We start from the raw sequence: 23,977 nt of genomic DNA, 5'->3' as shown, positions 1-23,977 counted from the left end.
AATTTTCACAATCTATGTTAAAACAAAATGACTATATATATATGATCGTCTATATATTTGATTTAAAAGGTTAAATATTACTATAATCACTAAAACAATGTATTAATTAAGACCTAAGTTTCTTTTAGTTTGAAATACTAATTAAAATCAAACTACTATAGATTTGATGAATAGTCAAATCAGTAAAAATAAAAAATATTGATACATAATAATAATAACATTAATAGCAAAAATAAAAAAATAAAAAACACAATAATTATAAAAATAAAATATTAAATATATAATAATAAAAATAAAATATAGATATATATTAAAACAAAAATAAAAAATGCGGATACACAGGCGCTCGCCTGTGTTCCCGTAGTATAAATAATATAAATAATGTAAATAACAAATATGTGCTTTCGATCCTATGCGAGATTTCTTGTAAAAGAAATCAGACCAAATCGAAGATGAAAAAAATACTATTTAAAAGATTTAGTAAACTTTGAAGATTCTATTTTTAAAGAACCTAATTTATATTTTTTTATAATGATAGCAAAAAGTTTAAAAGAAAAAATTATTTCGTTGAAACTATTTTATTTTAATCAGATTAAAATTCATTTTATCTTCTAATTATTTTATATAGTTGATACAAGCTCCTAAACGTATAGATATGTATGGGAAAAAAATATAGAAGTGATTATTTTTAAAAATAGTGAAAACTGTACAAACGGATAGTGACGATACAATATATTAGGAACTTTTTCTATTTTAAATTACATATTTCATTTTAAAAGATATAAAGTGTAGAATTATATGCGTCAGCTAATAGTAAATAATTAAAAATATAACAATTATATAAATGATTATTTTATGCATATTATTAAAATTCTTCTCGTTAATCTTACAATTTATATTTATTCTTCTACCGTATGTAGCAATTATTTTAAAAGACAAATATAAATACCAAAACAAATTATATATGAAATCAGTTGAAAATAATAAGTACTTATAATTTTTTTAACATATATAGATCTTCGATGATATTCATACAAGCATGTTGAAATAAAATGCAAAAATTAAATTACAACTTCATAATATTAAGTTAGATTATGTTATAGGGAAGAGAAGCAATTTAAAAAAAATAAGAAAAATAGGGAAAAAAAATATACTATTGTTTGCAGTGCATTTCTGAATTCTTTCCTCGATTTTTGAATTTTCGTCTCAATTTGATGAAGTAAATTAATGGTTTAAAGGTTTATAATGTAAACTACTAACAATTTTTAAATTATCTGATTTCGTATCAATTAGAAAGATAAATATATTTTATATTATGATATATAATATTATGAATGTATTTTATAAGATTAAGTAAACTTATAATTCAACAGTAATATTAATTCAGAATAAATATAGACTAAAATTTTAGATGAAAAAAAAACAAAAGTACATTAATTTTCTTAATGATATTATGGTTATATTTTTATAAGCAAGCACTTATATTTTATTTTATTTTTCTCTAAATATACACTTGAAATGGTATTACTAGTTTGGATGTGTACACTTTATTCCTTTAATTGCTTATTTATTTTAAAGAATAGTTATTGGTGTAGGGTTTTGAGTGAGTGTGAGTGCAAGGTTTTCAACCCATCGTCCCCTATATTACCTACCTATTTATTATAGACTAAAATAAACAACAAACATTTATTTATCAACTTACAAGGGTATTTTGTTGGTTAAAGGACAATAACTTACAACTACGTACAATTGTTATTAATTCCCCACTCATTTCTAGGTTTTTTGTAGTTCACAATTTTGAATAGCATGGCTTAAATGCCAACGCCCAAGAACCTTCAAACCCTCTTTATAACTCCAAAAGTACAACTTATATTATGATTCGTAAAAATAAACCTAAACTTGATAGTACTTTAACTGTTTATTCATTTACTTTTTTTAGATTAATTAATAATATTCAACTTAAAAGATATTTGGTAAAAAAAAAATCTTTAAATTTGTTTCGAAAGCTTTGGTTGATACTGCACGTTATACTAACTTTAATATAAAGACATTAATACATGAATACGAATGTTTGATTTCTTACTTGAAGATACGTTATGCCTCAATGTCTAGTTTATCCAAAATGGATTAATTTAGTGAGAGAAAAATTAGTTTAAATGTAACATACTTAAATACCATGCAATTACACATATGAATGGAGATAATATAATTTAAAATATAAATAGTTTGATATTTTTGTTTTGCTTAAAATTTAAAGTAGTAGTAGAAGAAACATTATTTTTTTTTTGTTTTTGCATTATGTGAAAGTAAATTTTACTTATATTTTTAGACAGTTATGCATTTTGTTTATCTTAATTATCTTTAGTTATACATTTTATTCAAATAACTTAAATCGTTTATAAATACACATTGATCTTAGAGAGTAATCATTCAATCATCTCACTCACTTTATTAATACTTATATATTACATATTTTCTCTCTAACTCTTACAGTTTTGAACGTTCGAATAATACTCAATAGGTTGGTCTCCATAATTCACTCAGTAATCCTTCTTTGAGGGTTGAAGTACAACTTCCTAAAAATATCATTCTTTTCACCTAGAGAGAGAACAAAGTTTTTTAAAATAATACTTATAAATAATGTATGCTAATTTGTTCATTCAAGTAACATAGAAGGCATGATTGTTTTTATTTTATTTGGGAAACCGTTTTTGACTCACTTGAATATATAGAAATGGTGGTATAGGGGCAAAGAAAAGTGGAAGAAAGAAAGAGTGTGTTGAAAGAATTGAGTGGGAAGGTGGGTACCCCCTTGGAAATAACTTGATGCATAGGAATGTAACTGTCAAAGTCCCACACCCACGCCCTATGTCACTCCATACCCCCTTGTTTCCTGGACCCTTGTCTACAATACTCACTCACTTTTCACCAACATTTATCCTAAACCGTGGTACTTGGATTCATCCCATTCTCACTTCCATTATTATTTAATTTACCATCAACATCTCTCAAAACTTCACATCAATTTTTATCATTTTTTACTTCCTTCAAACTCCAAAAATAACCCTCTTCCTTCTTATGCATCTATATGCACTTTCTTCCCTCGTCTACACCCGTGCGTTTGAGGAAAACTCTTGTATCGAAATAGATATGAATGGATTTCGAAGCCACTTTTCTGATCTCATTCGAGTCAACTCTTTACGAGTCACTCGCACTCTTCACCGCACAAACTATGTTTTCCACTTATTGTGAAACAAATAAAAGGATTTAAATTTAACCCATCCATGTTCTTTCAACAAAAAGCGTGGTTTTGGTTAATGGAATACACCCTTTTTTCCTTCTCTCAAACTTTTCTACCTTTTCACTCTTCCTCCACGCTCTTACCACGACCTTCCTCAACTGGTATGCGACATTGATACTTAAAGATAAGATATAATTAAAAAGCACATCATGAATTAACTAATGTAGTTATTGCAACCCCAACTGAGTGTTCACACTTTCAGCAAACTGTTAACTATTACGTCTTAATTAATTTGAGTTATTGGACTTCACTTCCGTGATTGAGTGAACGTCAATTCTGGAAAACCGTTATTAAATACTATTTAAGATGCATGCACACCAAATGTTAATCAGTCCTAACACGGCTCTATTCTGCCAACACTCTACCTACTGTATGTTTAATTCGATCAACTTCTTTTATTTAAAATTATAAGTATCAAATTAATAATTAAAAATATATATAAGTAATTTAATCATTTTTTCTTTAAAGTAATTTAAACGTACTTTTAATAATATTATTATTTATAAAAAAACATCAGCAGAACGGGGTTTGAACCCGACGTGAATCGAACACGCAACCTTCTGATCTGGAGTCAGACGCGCTACCATTGCGCCACGGATCCGTTGATGTTATCATCTCTTCTTTAACTTTATTAAAATCAATTATTTCACAAATTTCCTAATACAAGCTCTAGCATCTTTCACAGTGGTTACTTTTGTATTAATTTTAACAACATAAATAATATACAAATATTATCAACTTTATAACTTACACTCCAATTTTACCTTTTTAGATTTGACTTTAATAAAAGTATTTTACCTTTTGACTTTCTTAAAAGAACATTTCACTCAAGGAAAAAATGTAGTTGAGATTAAAAGATGCCATGTGGCTCTCCATTTTTTACAAATATGCGCATTTATAATTATTAAAAAATGTTTATATTTTTAGTGGATAATAATCTATTTTTTACAATATTCTCAAATAGTTTTATTTGTACAGATACCAGAGTTTTAAATATTGAAATAATACTTATAGGATTTTTTATGTAAATAAATTTTACAGTAAAAAAATATTTTAAATATATAAATTATATTATAGTTAAAGGTTGCAATAATAAAATGTTTATTAACATATAATTTTTATTTTTTATTTATTATATTGTATTAAAATATCATATTTGGTAATTAATAATTTATTTCATACAAATTTAAAATTTAATTTAAAAATAAAAAGACAGATTGAAAAAAAAAAGATTTCAAGAAAAAAAAAATCTAAAACTCGACTAATTATTTTCAAAAAAGACTCTCATTTTTTTTATCAACAAAAAACAAATAAATAAATAAGATATATATATTTTAGGGACACGTTAACCCTTATATAACAAAAGACCAACTTAAATCTCTTTCCCCTCTAACCTTCTTACACAAACAAAATAAACCTTAATCATTTCCTCTTGTACAAACATATGTGAAGATAACTATTAAAATAAAATTGTTAAAGTCTCTCTACTCGTCATATAGATCTCTTAATAAAATTTGACATACATCATGCAAACTAATGGCTCAGGACATCAATCAAATATGAAAAACATACATTGCGTGTTTTGGACTTTACTCATAACCAAGCTTTCAACTATCCGTAATGTAAAGATTTCAATATGATCAATCTTGTAATTTTTTTAAAGTAATTATTTGAAAAAGACTCTCGTAATCTAGTTTAATTTTATATAAAATAATGCTTTATTTAGTTAAGTTACATTTAGACTATTGATTTAGATTTAAAATAGGAATTTAATGTCTATTAATAGCAAATCACCCACGTTTACTTTCAGTCAACTCCGAATCCCTCGACATGTAATTGGCTCCTTTCCTATCATTTGTTCATTAATCAATTGTGATTAATGAAAAATATTCGACAAATTATTTGGTAGTTACGCGCTAAATTATTAACTAGTATTATTGCTGATATAATTGTATTTCAACTTTCGATGATACCAATATGCTTCAATGTATCAAACTTAGTTAGTGATTAAATGATAATTGAAAGGTTGGGGTTATTGAATTGCTACTTTATTTTAACTATTTATATTTTAAATATTAAAAAATTTGTTTAAAAAGTGTAATCTTGTAATTTGAATGTGATTAGATAATAAAAATGATTTATGGGAGGAAATATATTGAAGCTGTTGTTATAAGAATATAGCGATTTTCCAACTTGTATTTGGAGCAATGAGGCTTACCAAAGATGAAGTAAACTAAAATTGGACGGTCGTGCCTATGTTTCTAAAGACACCAACGAAAACACTAAAATATTTAATACCATGCCCTTATACTTCATTACCGACATATTCTTGGCATTAGTTATTTATTTTAATTATGTCGGTTTTCAAATTTATTGAGCACATTATGTAGTTCAACTCCTCTCGTCACTTCATCGTACCATGAGTATCTTAGATATATGAAAAAGACATCATACAAGGATGGTTAACCACTTAACTTGTTCTTCAACACACAAAAACAAAAGGTGGTTAACGTGCTTTATGTCACATTCTCACCTCTCCAATGCAATAACTACTTTCCTCCATTTTATCCACCTAAACTTCTATTATATCTCTCTTCACCTACACTAAAACTTTCCTCTTTTTCACAGATAAACCCATTGACGATCAACAATAATATGGTAAATTAATTTGATGTGATCAACAATTGCATAATATACTATACATATTAAATTTTCTTTTATCCTATATTCAACTTTCAAAGATTAATTATTAGAATTTTTTTATCAATAACAAATAAATTAAATAAAATTTTATACGAAAACCTGATTCAAAAAGAAAAGAATTTACAAGATCAAAAGAGAATTTAATCCTAAATATAGCCTAAATTGTTTTCATGATAGTATAATGTATCTAACAACTGGTGTGATGATTAATAATTATTATTATTATTTGAAATATCAATACAATTGAGATGTTAAGTTGTTAAGTTGTATAATAATATGTAAGATAAAAACTTTATAAAAAAAATCATGCTCTAGTTGACTACTTACTATAATTTCTGTATTATACAATAATTTAAACAAACTTCATAAATAGTTAGTTTAATATAAAAAAAATATACATTTACAGGTTGTTTTTTATTATATTTGTACGACAACTCTGAAAAATGTAAACAATTCTACACTTAAATGAATGTTATATAATTGTGATAATTTTAATATTGCTGTTCTTCTTCACTTGGCATGCTTGACGGAAGGTACATCACACAATGAAACTAATAAAAGAATCAAATTTAGTGTTAAATTTGTGACGTGTATTTCTAAAAAGTATAGTTTGACTTTTGTTTATAATATTAAATTAGTTCAGATGGAGAATTTTCCTCCTTTGGTAGTTGGGAAGGCATGGTATGAAAAAACACCATGCATGCAGTCTATAATGACGGTGCAGTCCACGGAATTATCACTATACACATTATTCTTCCAATTATCTTTGTACATTTTTATTTTATTTATTGTTTAATAAGTTTTATTAATTACACTAATGCAAAAATAGGAATCAATGACAGGTTATTATGACGGGTATACTTTATCTGTCATAGAAAATGGTATGATGGCATTTTTGTAATAATCATAAAATTTATTATGACAGTTAAAATAAAAACTAACATAATAAGTATTTATTATGTCTGTTCAGTGTAGAAATGTTATAGTAAGTTTTTACTATGTCAATTTTTTATTTTAACTGACATAATAAGTATTCTTATTTTTTTAACCCTATTGCTTTCAAAAAAATTTAACCCTAATTCTTCCGCGTGCCGTTTCTTCTTACACATTGCCGCTTTGCGTTTCTTCTTCCTTCCACACTGCGGCTTCTGCGTTCTTCTTCCACACTGCGGCTCTGTGGCTTCTGCGTTTCTTCTACACTAGGGCTTCCACATTTCTTCTTCCACACGACGGATTCCGCGTTTCTTCTTCCACATTATGGTTCCCGCGTTTCTTCTTTCACACTACGATTTTTGCGTGCTAAGCTTCTTCTTCCATACTACGATGCTGAAGCTTCTCCTTCCACCCTACGGTAACCCTTCCGCTTGTTTGGTTCAATCTGATGCATTTCTCATTTCCTTCGAAACTTGTTTTGTTCTGAATTTTGAGTTTCCCATTTTTTTTTTCCTTTTTTTAATTCCTAAATACTTATTTTCCTTTGCACAATGATCATGTTGCCTATATTTTTTAATTCATTTTTGAATTCTCTGCTTGTTTATGTATTCCGCATACATAGCCAAATGATACAATAGAGCCATCTGTTATATATATATATATATATATATATATATATATGGGAGAGTCTTCAAATTAGACAATTGTTACCCTGTCACGACTAACTATAACAACAAATTATTGCTAGATAAGTATACATGTTGATTTAAGTAGAAGTTGTTTTTAAAATTTTATAATAAATTAATTAGCATGCTAGTAAGTGAATGAGTTAGATGTGTGTGAAATTGTGAAATTTCTTATGAGGTATAATTGCAGGATGGGGTAATAGTAAGTTCCTAGATAATCAAGAATACGTGAATCTGAGTTGTATATATAGATGCTTGTGTTAGTAAAAAAAAAAAAGGATTGATAATCAATGTCACAGTTCTAAGAATAATATTTATATTTATATTCCATGAAGAACGATGACTTTCTTTTTGTAGGTGAGATTGCTAGTGCATAGTGCTCTGAAGGTTTCTCAACTTGTGATTCTAGTTTCACTATCTCCTTGGCTGGTTCAACAGTTTGCTCTGAAGGTTTTTTAGCTTCTGATTTATTACTCATGATTTATATGAACTCCTATTTATTCTTGTTATGTTAGTCTTTTAATAACTTGCAACAAATACTTCCTTGCCAAATTTTCAATTATCCAGGGAGTATTTCCTTTCTTTCTCTCATGTTTTGTTCTGTTCAGGAAGGATTTATTACTCATTCAGGTTTAATATAGTCTCTGCCTTTGTCTCTCTCTATTCTAATAAACGCATGCACTAATAAGTAATCTTTGACTTTCAGGATCTTGTTTTGCTGCAACATTTCTCTAGAAATGTTGAGAGGAAGCTCCTCATAATCCACAATACCCTTAACAAAGCTGAGATACTCTGGAATCAACTCTTCACAGTTGTCCATGATGAAGACTCTGCGTACATACAATTTAGAATTTTTGGATTAACATGCTTTTTAATAATGTGGATTAACATGCATTTTTTCAGCTTCTAATGTTGTTTAATTAGTTTTTTCAGCTTAGCACTTTGTCTGTTTTGCATTCATTGGAAGATTTTATTTAGTCTCTAACCTAAAGTTTCATTTAGCATAAGCATGACATTATACACCTTTGCTAATCCAGGTTGGTGACTTTGATCGTTTCCTCTCTATTCTGACTATATTGTCTCGCACTTGCCTTCCATTAAACACCCCTCATTACAGGTTCATACTATTATCCCTCTTTAATAATAAAATCTTACATGTGGAAGTGGTTAATTATTTTATAATTTTTTCTTCTGATAGGCCTAAAAAATGGAATGGAAGAAGTATTAATATTGGTGCAGTTTTTGTCGATATAAATTATATTTCTTACATTTCATAAATTTATTGTTGTTAGATTTTTTTTTATTTTTTTTTCTTACATATTCTTAAGAACAATAAAGTGAACAATGATAGTGTGTAATACTTTAAATTAGGTTTTAAATTAGGAACCGAGAGAGAGCAAAAAAAAGAAAGAAAAATAAAATGTAATGTGATCTTTGTCTAAATATTATATTATATTTAATTTGGGTATATTCTGTATTGATTTAAATTTTTCAACAAACAAAATTTAAAGGCAATTAGAATGCAATTAGAATTTGTCCTGGAAAGTGATTTGTAGATGGTAGAGTTGATGTGCATGTGGCAGGGTCACTGGCCGCCGTTGTGAATTGATAAAGTGTGAAATTATTAGATTATATGATCCATTTCACTTACCCATTACTTGGTTAAGCAAACTCTGTAGTCTTGAAGGCTACGTTTGTGCAATGAATTGAACATATGGTCCATTAAACAAGAGTAAACCAAATCCAACCCTGGTATGAGATTATTCCCTAAGGCATGGAAAATTTTATGCTTTCATTTTGTGCAATTAATATGATTGTATTCCCAATAAAAGTGTTTGTAAGATGTAAATTATTATGATTATAATAAAATATTTTTATATATTCTTACTTTTCTATGTTTTTCTTTCATTCTTCGAATGCACCAGCTTTCTTGTTTTGTCTCTTCCCAAGTTGTCGTTGACTCTTTAACCTACATTGTCTAAGGTATGTAAAATATTTATTTGTTATTAATATTTATTTTATTGTATTTATGATTTGTATGCTATTTCAAATTTGGCAACATTGTATGATGATATTCCGAAAGACGATCCAACCTGATCCGTAAATACACTAATACCCATAAAGTTAAAATATATAGTTATTTGTTGTGTTATGTCAGAGAACATAACAATGGATCGAAGTTGGATCAATTACAAACGCACAACAAATGAATATGAGAATGGAGTACAACAATTTCTTGAATTTGCAAAGGTGAATGTTCCAGATAATAATGGAAGATTTTATTGCCCGTGTGTGAATTGTTTGAATGAGCGAAGACTACCGACTGAAGTTATTCGAGAGCATGTTCTTTGTGATGGTTTCCTAAAAAGTTACACAAAGTGGATATGGCATGGTGAATTAGTAGACATACCAAGTGTACATATGTATGAAGTTGAAGCACAAGAAGTTGATTTAGAGATGGATGATCAACTAGAGGAAATGATCCGTGATGTAGGATATGATGCCTTCCAACATGCACATGTGTATGAAAATTTGTGTACTGATGCTGAAAAACCTTTATATCCAAGATGCACTAAGTTCACTCGATTGTCGGCGGTATTAAAATTATTTACTGTGAAGGCAAGAAATGGGTGGACAGATAAAAGTTTCACAGAATTGCTTGAGTTGTTAAGTGACATGCTTCCTGAAGATAATACGTTGCCAACACGTAATTATGATGCGAAGAAGATATTGTGTCCAATGGGTATGAAGTTTGAAAAAATTCATGCATGTCCCAATGATTGTGTGTTGTACAGGAAGGAATTTGATAAGTTACATCAATGTCCACATTGTGGGATATCACGATACAAGAAGAAATATGATGATTTTGAACATGATGTTAAGAAGGGTCCTCCTGCAAAAGTGTTGTGGTATCTTCCTATAGTTCCAAGGTTGAAAAGATTATTCAGTAATGCGAATGATGCAAAACTTGTTAGATGGCATGCAGATGAACGTAAAAAGGATGGTAATTTAAGGCATCTGGCAGATGGTTTGCAATGGAAGAAAATTGATTCCATGTTCCCAAATTTTGCCAATGATCCAAGAAACATTAGGCTTGGACTTGCAACAGATGGAATGAATCCATATGGTAACTTGAGTAGTAAACATAGTTCATGGCCTGTGTTGTTAGTGATTTATAACTTACCACCATGGTTGTGCATGAAACGCAAATATGTGATGTTATCTTTGATGATCTCTGGTCCAAGACAACCGGGAAATGACATTGATGTTTATTTGAGCCCGTTGGTTGAAGATTTGAAGATGTTATGGGAGGAAGGTGTTGATGTGTTTGATGGGTACACAAGTGAGTCCTTTAAGTTGCATGCCATGTTATTTTGTACGATCAATGACTTTCCAGCATATGGTAATTTGAGTGGATACATCACCAAAGGCCACAAAGCATGTCCTATATGTGAAGAAAACACATGTCATAATCAATTACAACATGGAAGGAAAACAGTGTACCTCGAACATCGGAGATTTCTTAAATCAAACCATCCGTATCGTAAATTAAAGAAACCATTTAATGGGTGTCAAGAAAACAAATTAGCTCCAACAGCTTTAACTGGATTGCAAGTATATGAGCGTGTGAAGGACATCCAAGTTGTGTTTGGAAAGACACAAAACAAAGCCACAGGAAGTAACATATGGAAGAAAAGGTCAATATTCTTTGATCTCCCATATTGGAGGGTGCTTGATGTGAGACATTGTATAGATGTCATGCATGTAGAGAAAAATGTGTGTGACAGTATTATCGGAACACTCCTCGATATTCAAGGGAAGACAAAAGATGGTGTCAATGCTCGTTTGGACATGGTTGAAATGGGTATAAGAGAACAATTAGCTCCACAGTCTCATGGTAAGCGCACATACTTGCCTCCGACATGTCATACGCTGTCTAAACAAGAGAAAAAAAGTTTTTGTGAGTTTTTACAAGGCGTGAAGGTTCCACTAGGTTATTCTTCCAATTTCAAGAGACTTGTATCCATGAAAGATTTGAGATTAATTGGCTTAAAGTCTCATGATTGTCATGTTTTGATGCAACAAATATTACCCGTGGCTATTCGAAATATATTGCCTAAGAATGTCAGATATGCCTTAACTAGATTGTGCTTCTTTTTTAATGCAATATGTAGTAAAGTTTTGGACCCTGAGAAGTTGGATCAGTTACAAAATGATGTTGTAGTCATATTGTGCCAATTGGAGATGTACTTTCCTCCATCATTTTTTGATATTATGGTTCACTTGATTATTCATTTAGTTAGAGAAATTAAAATTTGTGGTCCAGTATTCTTACGATGGATGTACCCCATGGAGCGATACATGAAGATATTAAAAGGGTATGTAAAGAATCAATATCGTCCTGAAGCATCAATTGTTGAAAGATATATTGCAGAGGAAGCCATTGAGTTTTGTACAGAATACTTATCAGAAGTTGAAGCGATAGGGGTACCTAAGTCTCGTTACCATGGAATAGGTGTTGGTAAGGGTACTCGAAGTGCAAAAGTTATAACATTGACACGAGATGAAGTTCTTCAAGCACATTTTTATATACTGAATAACACTAAAGAAGTCATCCCCTACTTAAATGCTCATAAAGATATTGTGAAGAGAAAAAACCCACGAATGTCTGAGAAGTGGGTGATTAATGAGCACAACAAAAGCTTCTTGAAGTGGTTTAAACAACAAGTTCAAAATGATAATACAACTTCTGATACATTAAATTGGCTAGCATCTGAGCCAAACTTTGAAGTCATAAGTTGGAGTGGTTATGATATAAACAATTATTCATTTTACACAAAATTTGAAGATGAAAAAAGCACCATGCAAAATAGTGGAGTAATGGTGGTGGCTGAATCAATGCATTTCTCTAGTTCAAAAGATCAATATTCTGTTATGGCATCAATGTGCTACTTTGGTGTAATTGAAGACATCTGGATGATAGATTACACAATTTTTAGAGTTCCTGTCTTTAAATGTAAGTGGGTTGACAGTAATAGTGGCGTGAAGACTGATGATCTAGGTTTTACCTTGGTTGATCTGGAAAAGGTAGGTTATATTGAAGAGCCATTCATCATGGCATCTCAGGCAAAACAAGTGTTTTATGTTACTGATCTCACTAACAAACGGTGGTCAGTGGTTCTCCATGGAAGAATCATGCATGGTACTCATGAGAATGATAATTTAACATTCGATATAAGTGAGACTCCATCTTTCTCCACAAATATGCCAACCTTGAATGTCGATAATGAAGTAGATGATGTGCATGCCACACGTGATGATCATCATGAAGGATTGTGGGAGAATGTTCCAATTTGACAATGTAAAACATTTATTTATGTTTATCCTTTATATTTTTAATAACTATATGTTTAGTTTTTTACTAATAATTTACAATCTAATAATTTGAACAGAGATATGTCTAATCCATCTGATATCTTCCCTCCTTCACAAGATGGGGACAAGAGTCAATCATCTACCCATAAAAAAGGTAGGCGTGGGACTAGGTTGAGAGAGTTGACTATCAGCCGCGATGCTAATCAGAGATTGCCAATCCAATTTGATATGCAGACGGGTAAAGCTTTGGGAGAGCATAGTACAAAATTTACTAGCTATGTGGCCTTGCTTGGTAGAAGCAAAGTTAGTATTCTTATTGATGATTGGGAGCATGTTCCAGAGATGGTGAAGAATCAAATTTGGCAGAGTATCATTGTACGAAATCTTAACTTATTTGTTTCATTGTAAGCATACATAATTGCTATTTAACATATATAATTTATATTTATTGTACAGATCACATATGACGTCCCAAATAATAACTTATTGAGGAAAAAGTGGATTTCATATGCTGGGGCACGATGGAGGGGTTTTAAGAGTGACCTTACTAGTCGTTATATTTATGGTGCCTTGGGTGAAAAAAACCCCTGTGAGCAATATCAATTCCTCGATGAGGAAACATGGCAGACTTTTCGAGAAAGGCGATTAGACCCTACCTTTCAGGTAAATTAATATCATATGTTGGTTAAGTGTCTAATTATCATGCATTATAATAATTTAATTTATGTATATAATAGGCTAAGAGGAAAGCTGCACAAGAGATTCAAAAAAAGAATGTTCACCCTCACAGACTATCTCGTGAGGGTTATGATAAATTAGAGCAAAAAATGATTAAAGAGATATCTTCCTCTCACTCCACCGAGGACTCAAATTGTAGCATTATAACCCGTCCTCCCCGACATGAAAAATGGAAAAGAGCTCGCCAAAGACCATCAGGGGATTACACATCTGAAGAAGTTCAAAGCGTAGCTAAGCGCATTGTTAGTAACTTATATTGTATGTCATGTTTGAATGTTTATGTTTATTTGCACATATTTTAAAATAAGTTTTAAAAATTTGTGTTGTAGGATGAGTTGGTGGAGCAAAGCACGCAGGGATTGTTCATTCCACAAGGGCGTGAGGACATATTGACGGTTGCCATTGGTCGCCCAGAGCATCCTGGACGTGTTCGTGCTGCAGGAAGAGGGGTGGGAATTTGACAATTCTTTGGTCCTCCACCTCGGTATTATAGTAAATTACATCTTAGTGAGACCGAGATGGAATCCCTCAAAGAAGATATTAGGAAGGAAATTAAAAAGGAGGTATATTCTGAATTGAAGAAAGAGTTGTTATTAGACATGTGAGCAGAGTTAGCATCCATGTCTGTTAAACCTTCTGTTGCCCCTTCAGAGCCTTCCCCTATTCGTATAAGTACAAAGGAGAGTTGTGATGCTCCTGAAGGATCAGAGGAGGTTGGTCCTACTATCCTTGCAGACTGCGAATTGTATATTGATGATCCCCTCGAGTACTTGGTGGCCTTAGGTAATTTTTACTTTAATGATATTGTTTGATATGTTTTAGTCTAATTATATTATTTAATTTCTTTCAATTACATTATTTGTGTTAGGTAAAATGTATACATTAGGGTCAACTATCCACCACCAGAAAATTGTAGATGATATGATAAGAGTGGTTGTTGTAGACGTTCGGGATGCTGTTGCTCGAATCCCTGTGCCTACTAAGGAGGTTCAGACGGTGGGAGAAGCACCTGGGAATTTCATTCTTTGGCCAGCTAGATTAGCAAAACCAATTATGTTGAGAGTAATTTTCTTTACTTGTTTTAATTATGCATATGTCTTTTTGTAGGTATTATAATTAATTAAATTGATATACTAGTGTTACTTAATTTTTTTATATATGCATAGAATGATACTAAAAAAGCAAAGGAAGTTGTGAATCATTCACAACAACATCCAAGTACTTTTCAGCAACTCGGTGCAATGGCAGCGACTATCAGGATGCAACCTATACAATTAGATATGCCACTGGAAGTTGTAGGCAGGACTAAAAACATCCCTTTTTTTCTGTGCCAAAGGGATATTTTTGATATTCTCACCGGTACTGATATGATATGCGTATCTGTAATACAACTTTGGTTAATGTAAGTAAGCTTCCTATAATAACTTTTCATAAGTTTTAATATATTCCATATGTTGTTATAACAATATTTTTTTTCTATGTTCAAGGTATTTACATCATCTGTGCATTGAGAAAAAAAATGTTAACATATATGGGTTTCTTGACCCTGTTGCCATTCAGAGTGTTGGGAATAAAGCTAGTGAGGTGCAGATGTATTTCAAAGAGACATTTCAAAATGGGAACAAAGAGGTGTACTTAGCACCTTACTTGCATCAGTAAGTATACATTTATAAATTAATGCACATCTATCTAAAATTCAATTGTTACTAATATTATTTCATCTTGTAGGGGCCATTGGCAATTGATAGTAATTATTCCTCGACAATCTCTTGTTGTTCTCTTGTGTTCATTACACAAGAAAATTAATAGTTTGGCAATTAGAAATATACTGGATGCGTAAGTTTTCAATTATTTTGTTATGTTATATGATTTTATAAATAATATAAAATTTAATGTATGTAACTATTTGTAGAGCTATGGAAGCTCATTTAAGGTTGCAAGGACTTCCACATATTGCTAAGAAGAAGCTACAATACATTGCACCAAATGTAAGTAATTCATCTTACTAGTATGAAATTGCAATGTATAAATTATTATATTATTCTATTTGTATTTAACTTGTAGTGCTCATATCAACCGGGAAACTATGAGTGCGGGTATTATTTGATGAGACATATGCATAAAATTATATCTGCTAACATTAAGGACTCGTGGAAGGAGGTAATATATAATTAACTCAAATATGTTAAATGTGTTAAATGTTAATTTCATCTTCAATATTTGATTATGTAGATATTCAATGATCCATCTCCATTGAAGTTGGAAGTGCTACAAGAGGTTCGAGAGCAGTTGGCATCATTTCTTTTAAGTACTGTAAATTCTCATGTTAAAACTAGTTAAATGTTTTGTATGAACTTCAACATATTCACTTTTAAGTATTTACTCTAAATGATAATTTTAGAACTAGTTAACAATTTTGTATGAATTTCAACATATTAACTTTTAGTTAAATATATCATTATTTATATGCTAGATCGTTAAGATTTTATTTTAAAAATATTTGCTTGAGAATTGTGATTATTATGCAGGGTACTTTATGCATGTAAGAAAATGAATATATCAAAAAAGAATTAAAAAAAAACGCATTCTATGACGGTTAAAATATTATCAATCATAGAAAATAACATATTTTATGATGGTTAAAACAATATGTGTCATAAAAAGTAATATTTTTTATGATAGATGTAATTTTAACCGTCATAAAATGTGTTATTTTCTATGATGGTTAAAAATAAATTAGTCATATAAAGTAAATTTTTTATGATGGTTTTTTTAAATATAACATAAAAAAATAAAGACTTTTTATGTTGCCTGCATCTATAACGGGTCTAAAACCGTCATAAAAAGATATGTTTTAACCGTCATAAAATGTCATTTTTCTATTAGTGTTAGTGTTTTAAAAAGACAGATCGATAAATCAATAAGTATGGTTTTACTAAAATAGAGTATTGTTTTATTTTGCAGCAATTACCAAAAATAGAGCAGCAGGAAGAGAGTATGTCGTTTTATTTTCTTTTACATATCCAATCAAGCATTAAATAGAATGAAGAGAATAATAATAATAAACTTATTTATCTAATGCTTAAACAAGCTTTAGGCTCTTAACATATAACTGTTTTTTTAATATTTAATATTTTTATATTAATATCTAATAAATTGTCATTTTTAAATTTTTTTAAAATAAAAATATTTACATTTTATCTATATTGATTCTTTTATGTAATTTTTGAAATTCATTTAAATGATAATAATCAATATATTTTGTATCCTATAGTAACATTCAACAAACTGAAAAAATTAAATATATAACAAACGAAATTTAACCCTTTAAATCATATGACACATGTTTTAATACAACAAACATGTGTATATGAATATCAGAAATAACGTTGGAGGTTTAAATCCAAAAGTTTAATTTATTAGGTACCTTATAGAGTAAGAAAAAAAAAAACATATTAAGAACTAGAATTTTTTAAGTCTTTATATTTAAACTTTTTACACTATTGTTTGTACTTTAGACATGAAAAAAAATACATTAGTAATGTAATAATGTATTTTTGTTAATTCGATTAATTATTTAGAGATATTATTTATCATGAAATCTTTCTTTACACGTAATTATTTTTTATTTGTGTTTGAAGTGGTATTTTGTGTATATGTCTAAGTTAATGTCAATTATTTTTTAACTTTTTAATAAATAAAAATATTTATGTTAATCTTTTATTAGTATTGACATTAATTTTTATTTATTTATTTATAATATTTATATTTATTTTATATAGTGTAAGGTTGAACTGACATTTATTTTATTGTTTATTTAATGTATATGTTATAAATTTGTGTGTACCTGTAATAATTAATAAGAATCGTATATTCTTCTTAATCCAAAAGTTCATATATTAAGATGAAAAGTTTACTCATTCACAATTTGTATATCTCACTTTTCTTTATAAATCTTTTCATATTTATTCCATTCCTTCACACTCATCTCTTTCACTCACTTATTTTTTTCTCATCCATTGTTGATAAAAAAAATTCATCCATATTCATATTTTTCACACACACTTCCTTCATCTATTATAATTTTTTTTTCTTTTGATTATTTTCTTGTTTGTGTTTTATTTGTGTTGAAAATTGAGGTGTTGTAGGAGAAACTCTTCATAATCATTCTAATTAGTGTTAACCACATTGACGTAAATTAAATTAATATTAAAAATTGATTTCATTTAAAAAAAATTATACTAAATTAAATAAATTTTAAAATAAAACTCATTAACATTGACATAATAAACACTAAAATGTTTTAATTAAAAATAATTTAAATACTATTTTAAATCAACATTCAAAAGTTGATATTAATGAATTTGTGTTTATAGTTTTACAATCAATTTCATATGGAACATAAATATGACATTATTATTGATTATCAATGATTTTTATTTATTAAAAATTACTTTGAACTACATCTTCAAAATCTTAATATTTTTTATTATAATGTCATGCTTATTTACCTTTCAATCAAAATTTTAATGTGTAACTCACAAGTTTTGTTTATTATAGATTATACAATTATAAAATCCTTCTCATTATTAATATATAAGAATTAAAGTATTTTGCATACTTATTAAATATGTCTTTTTAAATATAAAATCTCATTAAATGATTTAAAAAAATACTAATGCGAAAATCCATTTTACGTTAAAAATAATATTTGTTTACGTGAGATTAATAGAGTAGAAATAAGATGACATTATTATAGTTACTGAAAACACATTCTATATTTAGTTACACAACTGATGTTATGTCCTTTTCTAGAGTTTTTCTTCATACTAATTAAAGACGTATTCGATAAGCTTTTTTTCTGTTTAACAATATACCGACTTTAGTATTAATTTTTTTTCACATAAAATGCTTCATTTTAAAATATTTTTGTTCAAAGTTGTTGAACACTAAATATTCACACTTCTTGTAACAAATTCAAACGTTGATTTATGGAATACACAGAAAACAACTTATAGATACTCACGTTTTTTCCCCTCCTCAATGGACCACTATTATAATTGCTAGTCTTCTACACAAAGTTGAACCAATAGATCTTTAGACCAGGAATGTTCAATCACCTTCAAAGGCAAGAAAAGAAAAAACCAACACTATACATTAGTGAATTTTGGATTATATTAAAAGTTTTAATTACAATTAATTTATAATGATCACTCATAAATTTTTCCTTTTTTTTTTCTCTTTCTCTTAGTTCAAATAACTTTTTTGTTCAGTTTTAAATTCATAAAACAAATAAATCACACAATTTTAGAGATAATAATGAAAGCACGTCGTTCTCTATCAAAAATTGAGGAGCATGCTAAACATTTAAATTCATCAACCAACCTACTATCTCGTATAACTCATAATTTATGTGACATTAACAAAAACGTGAGTGAATTTGTCTTGTCTTACCATTCACACTATTTTATTTATATTAAATATAATTAAATATTTTCATTCATTATATCATCGATATTATATATTTAAATCTAAATCTAAATCTAAATTTTATTTTATAATTTACTTTAATATATAATTTGTGATAGTATGTTTTCTTATTTAGCTATAGTAAACAACAAATTATTAGCTTTTAATTCTTTTTATAATTGTCATACATGCGAAAATTTATTTCCTTAAAATACTTAAATTTAAGAATAAAAAAAACTTTATAAATTTTATTTCCATAATTGATGGGGTGGATTGAGAAGTTGTTGAAGAATCCATAATTATGCGGAATGAGTGAAATTTATTAATCCGCAAGTTTGATACTCCCATTGAGTTAAGAGTATTTGAGTTAAGAGTGTGTTGAAATGAAAGATAAAGAAAATGGTATTTGAATTTATGTAGGATAGGTTGGGCGGTGGTGAGCATAATGAAAACAAGATGGGGAAATATAACCTTTTTGAACCAAACTTATCTGACCATAAAATCTGTTATACTTATTCAACACTGCTTTTGCTCCTACTTATTACTTGTGCCCGGAGAAGTGGTCACCGCCCACCTCCCTTTCAAACCACTCATTTCAATTTCCTGCTACAACCACTATTCCCACTTTCTATATCTCTTCCATAACACACCTTTTTTTTTTCTTTTAATTAATCTAATATTTTCAACACTTCTATATGTTAGATTAGATATCTGTTAATAATAGATCACACAACAATCAATAGTTTTAACTAGAATATATTCTGAATAATTTTTATATTATATTACAAAATAAACTTCAAATTTAACTTATAATTTCCCATTCCCTCTTTTCATCAAACTCAATCATGCTCTAAAAATAGGTCTTTTATTTGTCAGCTTCTCAAATTGCAGCATTGGTCTTCCTCTTATTGCACTAACATTCAACCTTTGTGTTATGCAAATTTCTTAATTTTATTAAATCTATTTCCCTTGAATTTTCAGATTATCAACAAGAGATTCAATATTCATATTTGACCATCTAGGTAGTGGATAAAATTGAATGTACTTGGGACTAATATTTTTTTTTTAACAGCCAATTTGGTTTCTAAGTTTTGCACTGAAAATATGGATAAGGAGAAATAAGTGAAGATAATAAACTAATTAAAATAAGATGACCACCAAAACATGTAAAAAAAAATAATGGTAGTGACGTACATCAATATCATAGGATTTTATTACCGTTACTTAATGCAAATGAGGTCAATCTAATTGAATTTTTGGGATTCAATAGTTTCTCTTTGTTGTTTCTACTAAAATTATTCATTAAAGAATATTCTTTTGTTTGCCTGCTTTTCTTTTCTTTTAGTTTAAACTCTCCATGTAGTGATGTTGCTTAGACTATTATTATTGTTACTTTATTTTACTTTTTTTTTTTACATGTGTTTGGTCTATTTTTTCATGTTTTTCATCTTATTTTTCATGTGATTACAAGTGTTGTCTATCATGAGTTTTATTTTATTTTTAAACATCATATGATACTTCATTTTAATTCTATAATCTAATGAGTATAAATTAAAAGTCTAAATACCTAAAATGAAAAACCAATAAAATAAATATTAAAATAATATGACAAAGTTTATAGAATAATATCGTTGAACAAAAATCAAGTTTTGGAGAAAATAAATTATTACTTCTAATTAATTTATGGATAAAATAATTGTAACTTAAGTAAATATTCTATTCTTTCTTGTAAGTTTTTTTTAAAAAATAAATAATATATATATATATATATATATACATATATATATATATATATATATAAACAAGCCCCATCTTATACTTCTGAATTTAATTCATTATGTTTCATAAACTTAATTTTTTAAATCTAGTTTAAAATATTTTTTTATATAAAATAAGTGTTGCTTCTATGTTAATACTACAATAAAATCATTATATATAAATCAATTTTAGAAAAAAAAGTAATTAGTCATTATATCAACTAAATTAGATATTATTTTAGAAATTAAAAAAGTTATTGATATCTAAAATAATTTTTATACTTAATAAAATTTATAAACTAGCTTCTAAATTAGCATATAATTTATCTACGAAGGTTTTAGCTACCAACCACTTTAGATTTCAAAATTGGTAGTTAAAACCTTGATAGTTGGTAGTTAAAACATTGATATCTAATTAGATATCAATTAATTAATTAGATACAAATTTAAAAACTAGTTTATAAATTTAAAAATTAATTTAAATATCAATTATTTTTTAATTTATAAAATAGTATTTAATTTAGTGAATACAATAATTAATTATTATTATTTTTAATATTATTTTTTATTTAATGATTTTCTATAAACATGTTTTCCTTTGTTCTATGACTTTCATTTCATATTATCAACAACACTGCTGGAACCCGAGACCACCATTTTTTTAGCATTGAATGGACCTGCAATTAGATAACTCATGTCCTATCATTTGCAATAAGAGCAAAACGGAGGAAGTTTTTTTATATTCCAGATCAACAATGAAAGCATATCCTTATTTTTCAACCAAATTTTAGTCAGGTAAACAAAAAGTCAAATTTATGTCAATATTATTCTACCCCAGAAATCTTTGGTTTTCTGCATAGTAATGTCATCTAAAGCCTAATTTTTTTTATCCAAATTCACTATTGCATATTTAAGCTTCTTGTTGATACTTTAAAAGTATTTCCATACGTTCAAAACAACAAATATTACTATACAACAATCATCTAGAAATTAATTTTAAAAACTAAAATAATTAATAACTATTTTGTTTTATAAATTAAAAATATTATTTATTTTTAAAATAGTTTATATTATTAATAAAAAAATATAAATAATTTTTAAATTAACATCTAACTATTATTAGTTATAAAGATTTTAACTACTTCTTACTTTATATTTTAAATTATTTTTTATTAAATTTTTATAAAGTAATTTAGAATCTAAAATTTTAGTAACAAAAAAATCTTTATAGTTAATATAGATACCAATTAGAAACCATTTTATAATTTTGGATTAATAATAGAATACATTAATTAGTTTCTAAAATAATATATAACTTAATTAATATAATAATTAATTACTTTTAACTTTAAATTTAGTTATTATTTAATGATTTTTTAACGTAATATTTTTATTAAAATACAAAAATTATAGTCTTACTTAAAAAAATATTTTTATTAAATTTGTTTGAATTTTATTAACAATTAAAGTAAGTGAACAACATGTTTAGAATTAAATTTTGAAAGAATCTTTTATTATTTCCTTTCTTTTTCTTTGTAAATTTAAAATATTTAATAGTTTCTTTAAAGTTAATAGCATATTATTATTATTATTATTTTTAATAAATATGTATGATAATTATTAAAGATGACATATATGTTTAAATATGTTAACTGGGTTTTTAAAATTAAATATAATGTGAAAATAGTTATTGGTAAACTGATTATTTAGCCGTAAGATTAAAGAAAATGATATAGAAAAATAAAAGGTGCGTAATCATGAATTATAGCGACTGCTGCACCAACTGGTTTTGGGTATTGAATGCAAGTCAAAGAAACATGCTATACTTAAAAGCACATTTATGATGTGATGAGGCTCATGCTACGGCTTCTACCAAAAACGAATTTGTATAATATATAATCCAACCAACACAGTGGTTTGAGTTAGCAATGTTGGAAGAAGAAGGTGTGTGGTGGTTTCATTCTTATGTGTAGAATTAGTTTAGGTTATTTATGATGAAAGGTTTCGAACCTGACAATGTTATCCGAAAGTTGCAGGGAACATCGCCGCAAGGAGAGATATCTGGTTTAGGGTAAAAGAGTAAATTAATCAATTTACTCTTTTTAAGAAAAGTTAAATGCTAAAAACTGAATCAATCAATTAAGTAACAATCAAAACATTTGAATATTTACTTGACAATTATACTTTTACGATCCATATTTTTTTATATAATAAATTACAATTTCTAATATTATTATTTTAATATTTTTTATATTATTTAATTTTAAAATTATTTTTTATTATATATATTTATTTTTAAATTTATTACAGAAAAAAATTATATTTAATTTTAAAGTTGTGAAACTATATTTTTCATTTAGTTGATATATCTAATGGTCATGATATGCTTCTTCACTCTAAACCATATGTCACACTTCCTCTGGTCAGCACCTCCAAATTAATGCCCACAAATGAAAACCAAATTAATATTGCCAATTTGTTATTGCATTATCAGTGAAATTGAAACACCTAGTTTGAAATATATACAAATGTATTAAAAAATTATAACCTATTGAAAATATATAATAATAAATAAAATGAAAGATAGAGTTAAAAATATCTTCTTAGATTTCTAAGATGATAAAGAGAACATACTTATATATAACTAAAAAGAAAATAAGTACGGAATGAAAAAACTCTTTTAAAGTTTTCTTTATTACAATCAATTTTCATATATTTCTTAAGTTCGAAAATTCTGATTTCTTTTTATGTATGTTTTTCTTTTTATCATATATAAAGTTGCGAAAGGAGTATGAAACAATATATCCAAGTTAACGCATAAATAATATAATGGGTTTTTGATTATGATAGGGTTTTTTTTTATTTTTTTTTTACTAAAATGGGGTCCGTTTAGAAAAAATTACAAATTTATGCAAGTCATGCCAATTCGGCATGACTTCACATGCACAAATTGTTCCAATTAGACACGACTCTGCCATGTCATACTGAAGTCGTGTCAACTTAGCATGAAATCG

At 27.6% G+C, this 23,977-nt stretch overlaps 2 protein-coding genes and 1 non-coding gene across 6 annotated transcripts; 2 read left to right on the top strand and 1 right to left on the bottom strand.

Annotated features, from left to right (window-relative positions):
- Positions 1 to 3,830: 3,830 nt before the first annotated feature.
- TRNAW-CCA (transfer RNA tryptophan (anticodon CCA)) lies at positions 3,831 to 3,902 on the bottom strand. The gene has a single exon. It is a non-coding gene; the product is annotated as a tRNA-Trp (tRNA).
- A 3,198-nt stretch (positions 3,903 to 7,100) lies between these two features.
- On the top strand, positions 7,101 to 14,203 carry LOC137822868 (uncharacterized). Of its 4 annotated transcripts, none has more exons than XM_090295535.1 (8): positions 7,101 to 7,355; positions 7,981 to 8,073; positions 8,330 to 8,740; positions 9,549 to 9,606; positions 13,077 to 13,374; positions 13,456 to 13,662; positions 13,737 to 13,979; positions 14,067 to 14,203. In XM_090295535.1, exons 5-8 carry the CDS (start codon positions 13,081 to 13,083, stop codon positions 14,196 to 14,198), a joined length of 876 nt encoding a protein of 291 aa, XP_090151661.1. In that variant the 5' UTR covers positions 7,101 to 7,355; positions 7,981 to 8,073; positions 8,330 to 8,740; positions 9,549 to 9,606; positions 13,077 to 13,080; the 3' UTR covers positions 14,199 to 14,203. The 4 variants fall into 4 exon arrangements, 3 of the variants coding, with proteins under 3 accessions (XP_090151661.1, XP_068483981.1, XP_090151660.1); XM_068627880.2 differs by lacking the exons at positions 13,456 to 13,662; positions 13,737 to 13,979; positions 14,067 to 14,203 and adding an exon at positions 9,782 to 12,985 and having other exon boundaries at positions 8,330 to 8,457; positions 8,661 to 8,740; positions 13,077 to 13,153; positions 13,234 to 13,296; XM_090295534.1 differs by lacking the exons at positions 7,981 to 8,073; positions 13,456 to 13,662; positions 13,737 to 13,979; positions 14,067 to 14,203 and adding an exon at positions 9,782 to 12,985 and having other exon boundaries at positions 8,330 to 8,457; positions 8,661 to 8,740; positions 13,077 to 13,153; positions 13,234 to 13,296.
- Positions 14,204 to 14,352: 149 nt separating this feature from the next.
- LOC137822871 (uncharacterized) lies at positions 14,353 to 16,209 on the top strand. Its single transcript, XM_068627884.2, has 8 exons — positions 14,353 to 14,520; positions 14,681 to 14,799; positions 14,904 to 15,139; positions 15,225 to 15,392; positions 15,466 to 15,573; positions 15,650 to 15,725; positions 15,802 to 15,897; positions 15,970 to 16,209. Exons 1-8 carry the CDS (start codon positions 14,358 to 14,360, stop codon positions 16,075 to 16,077), a joined length of 1,074 nt encoding a protein of 357 aa, XP_068483985.1. The 5' UTR covers positions 14,353 to 14,357; the 3' UTR covers positions 16,078 to 16,209.
- Positions 16,210 to 23,977: the final 7,768 nt, after the last annotated feature.

Source organism: Phaseolus vulgaris, chromosome 9 (genome assembly GCF_051622355.1).
Source record: "Phaseolus vulgaris cultivar YP4 chromosome 9, ASM5162235v1, whole genome shotgun sequence".
Lineage (NCBI taxonomy): Eukaryota > Viridiplantae > Streptophyta > Magnoliopsida > Fabales > Fabaceae > Phaseolus > Phaseolus vulgaris.
The sequence above is the reverse complement of the archived record's forward strand: the minus strand, read 5'-3'. Positions and strand labels throughout refer to the sequence as shown.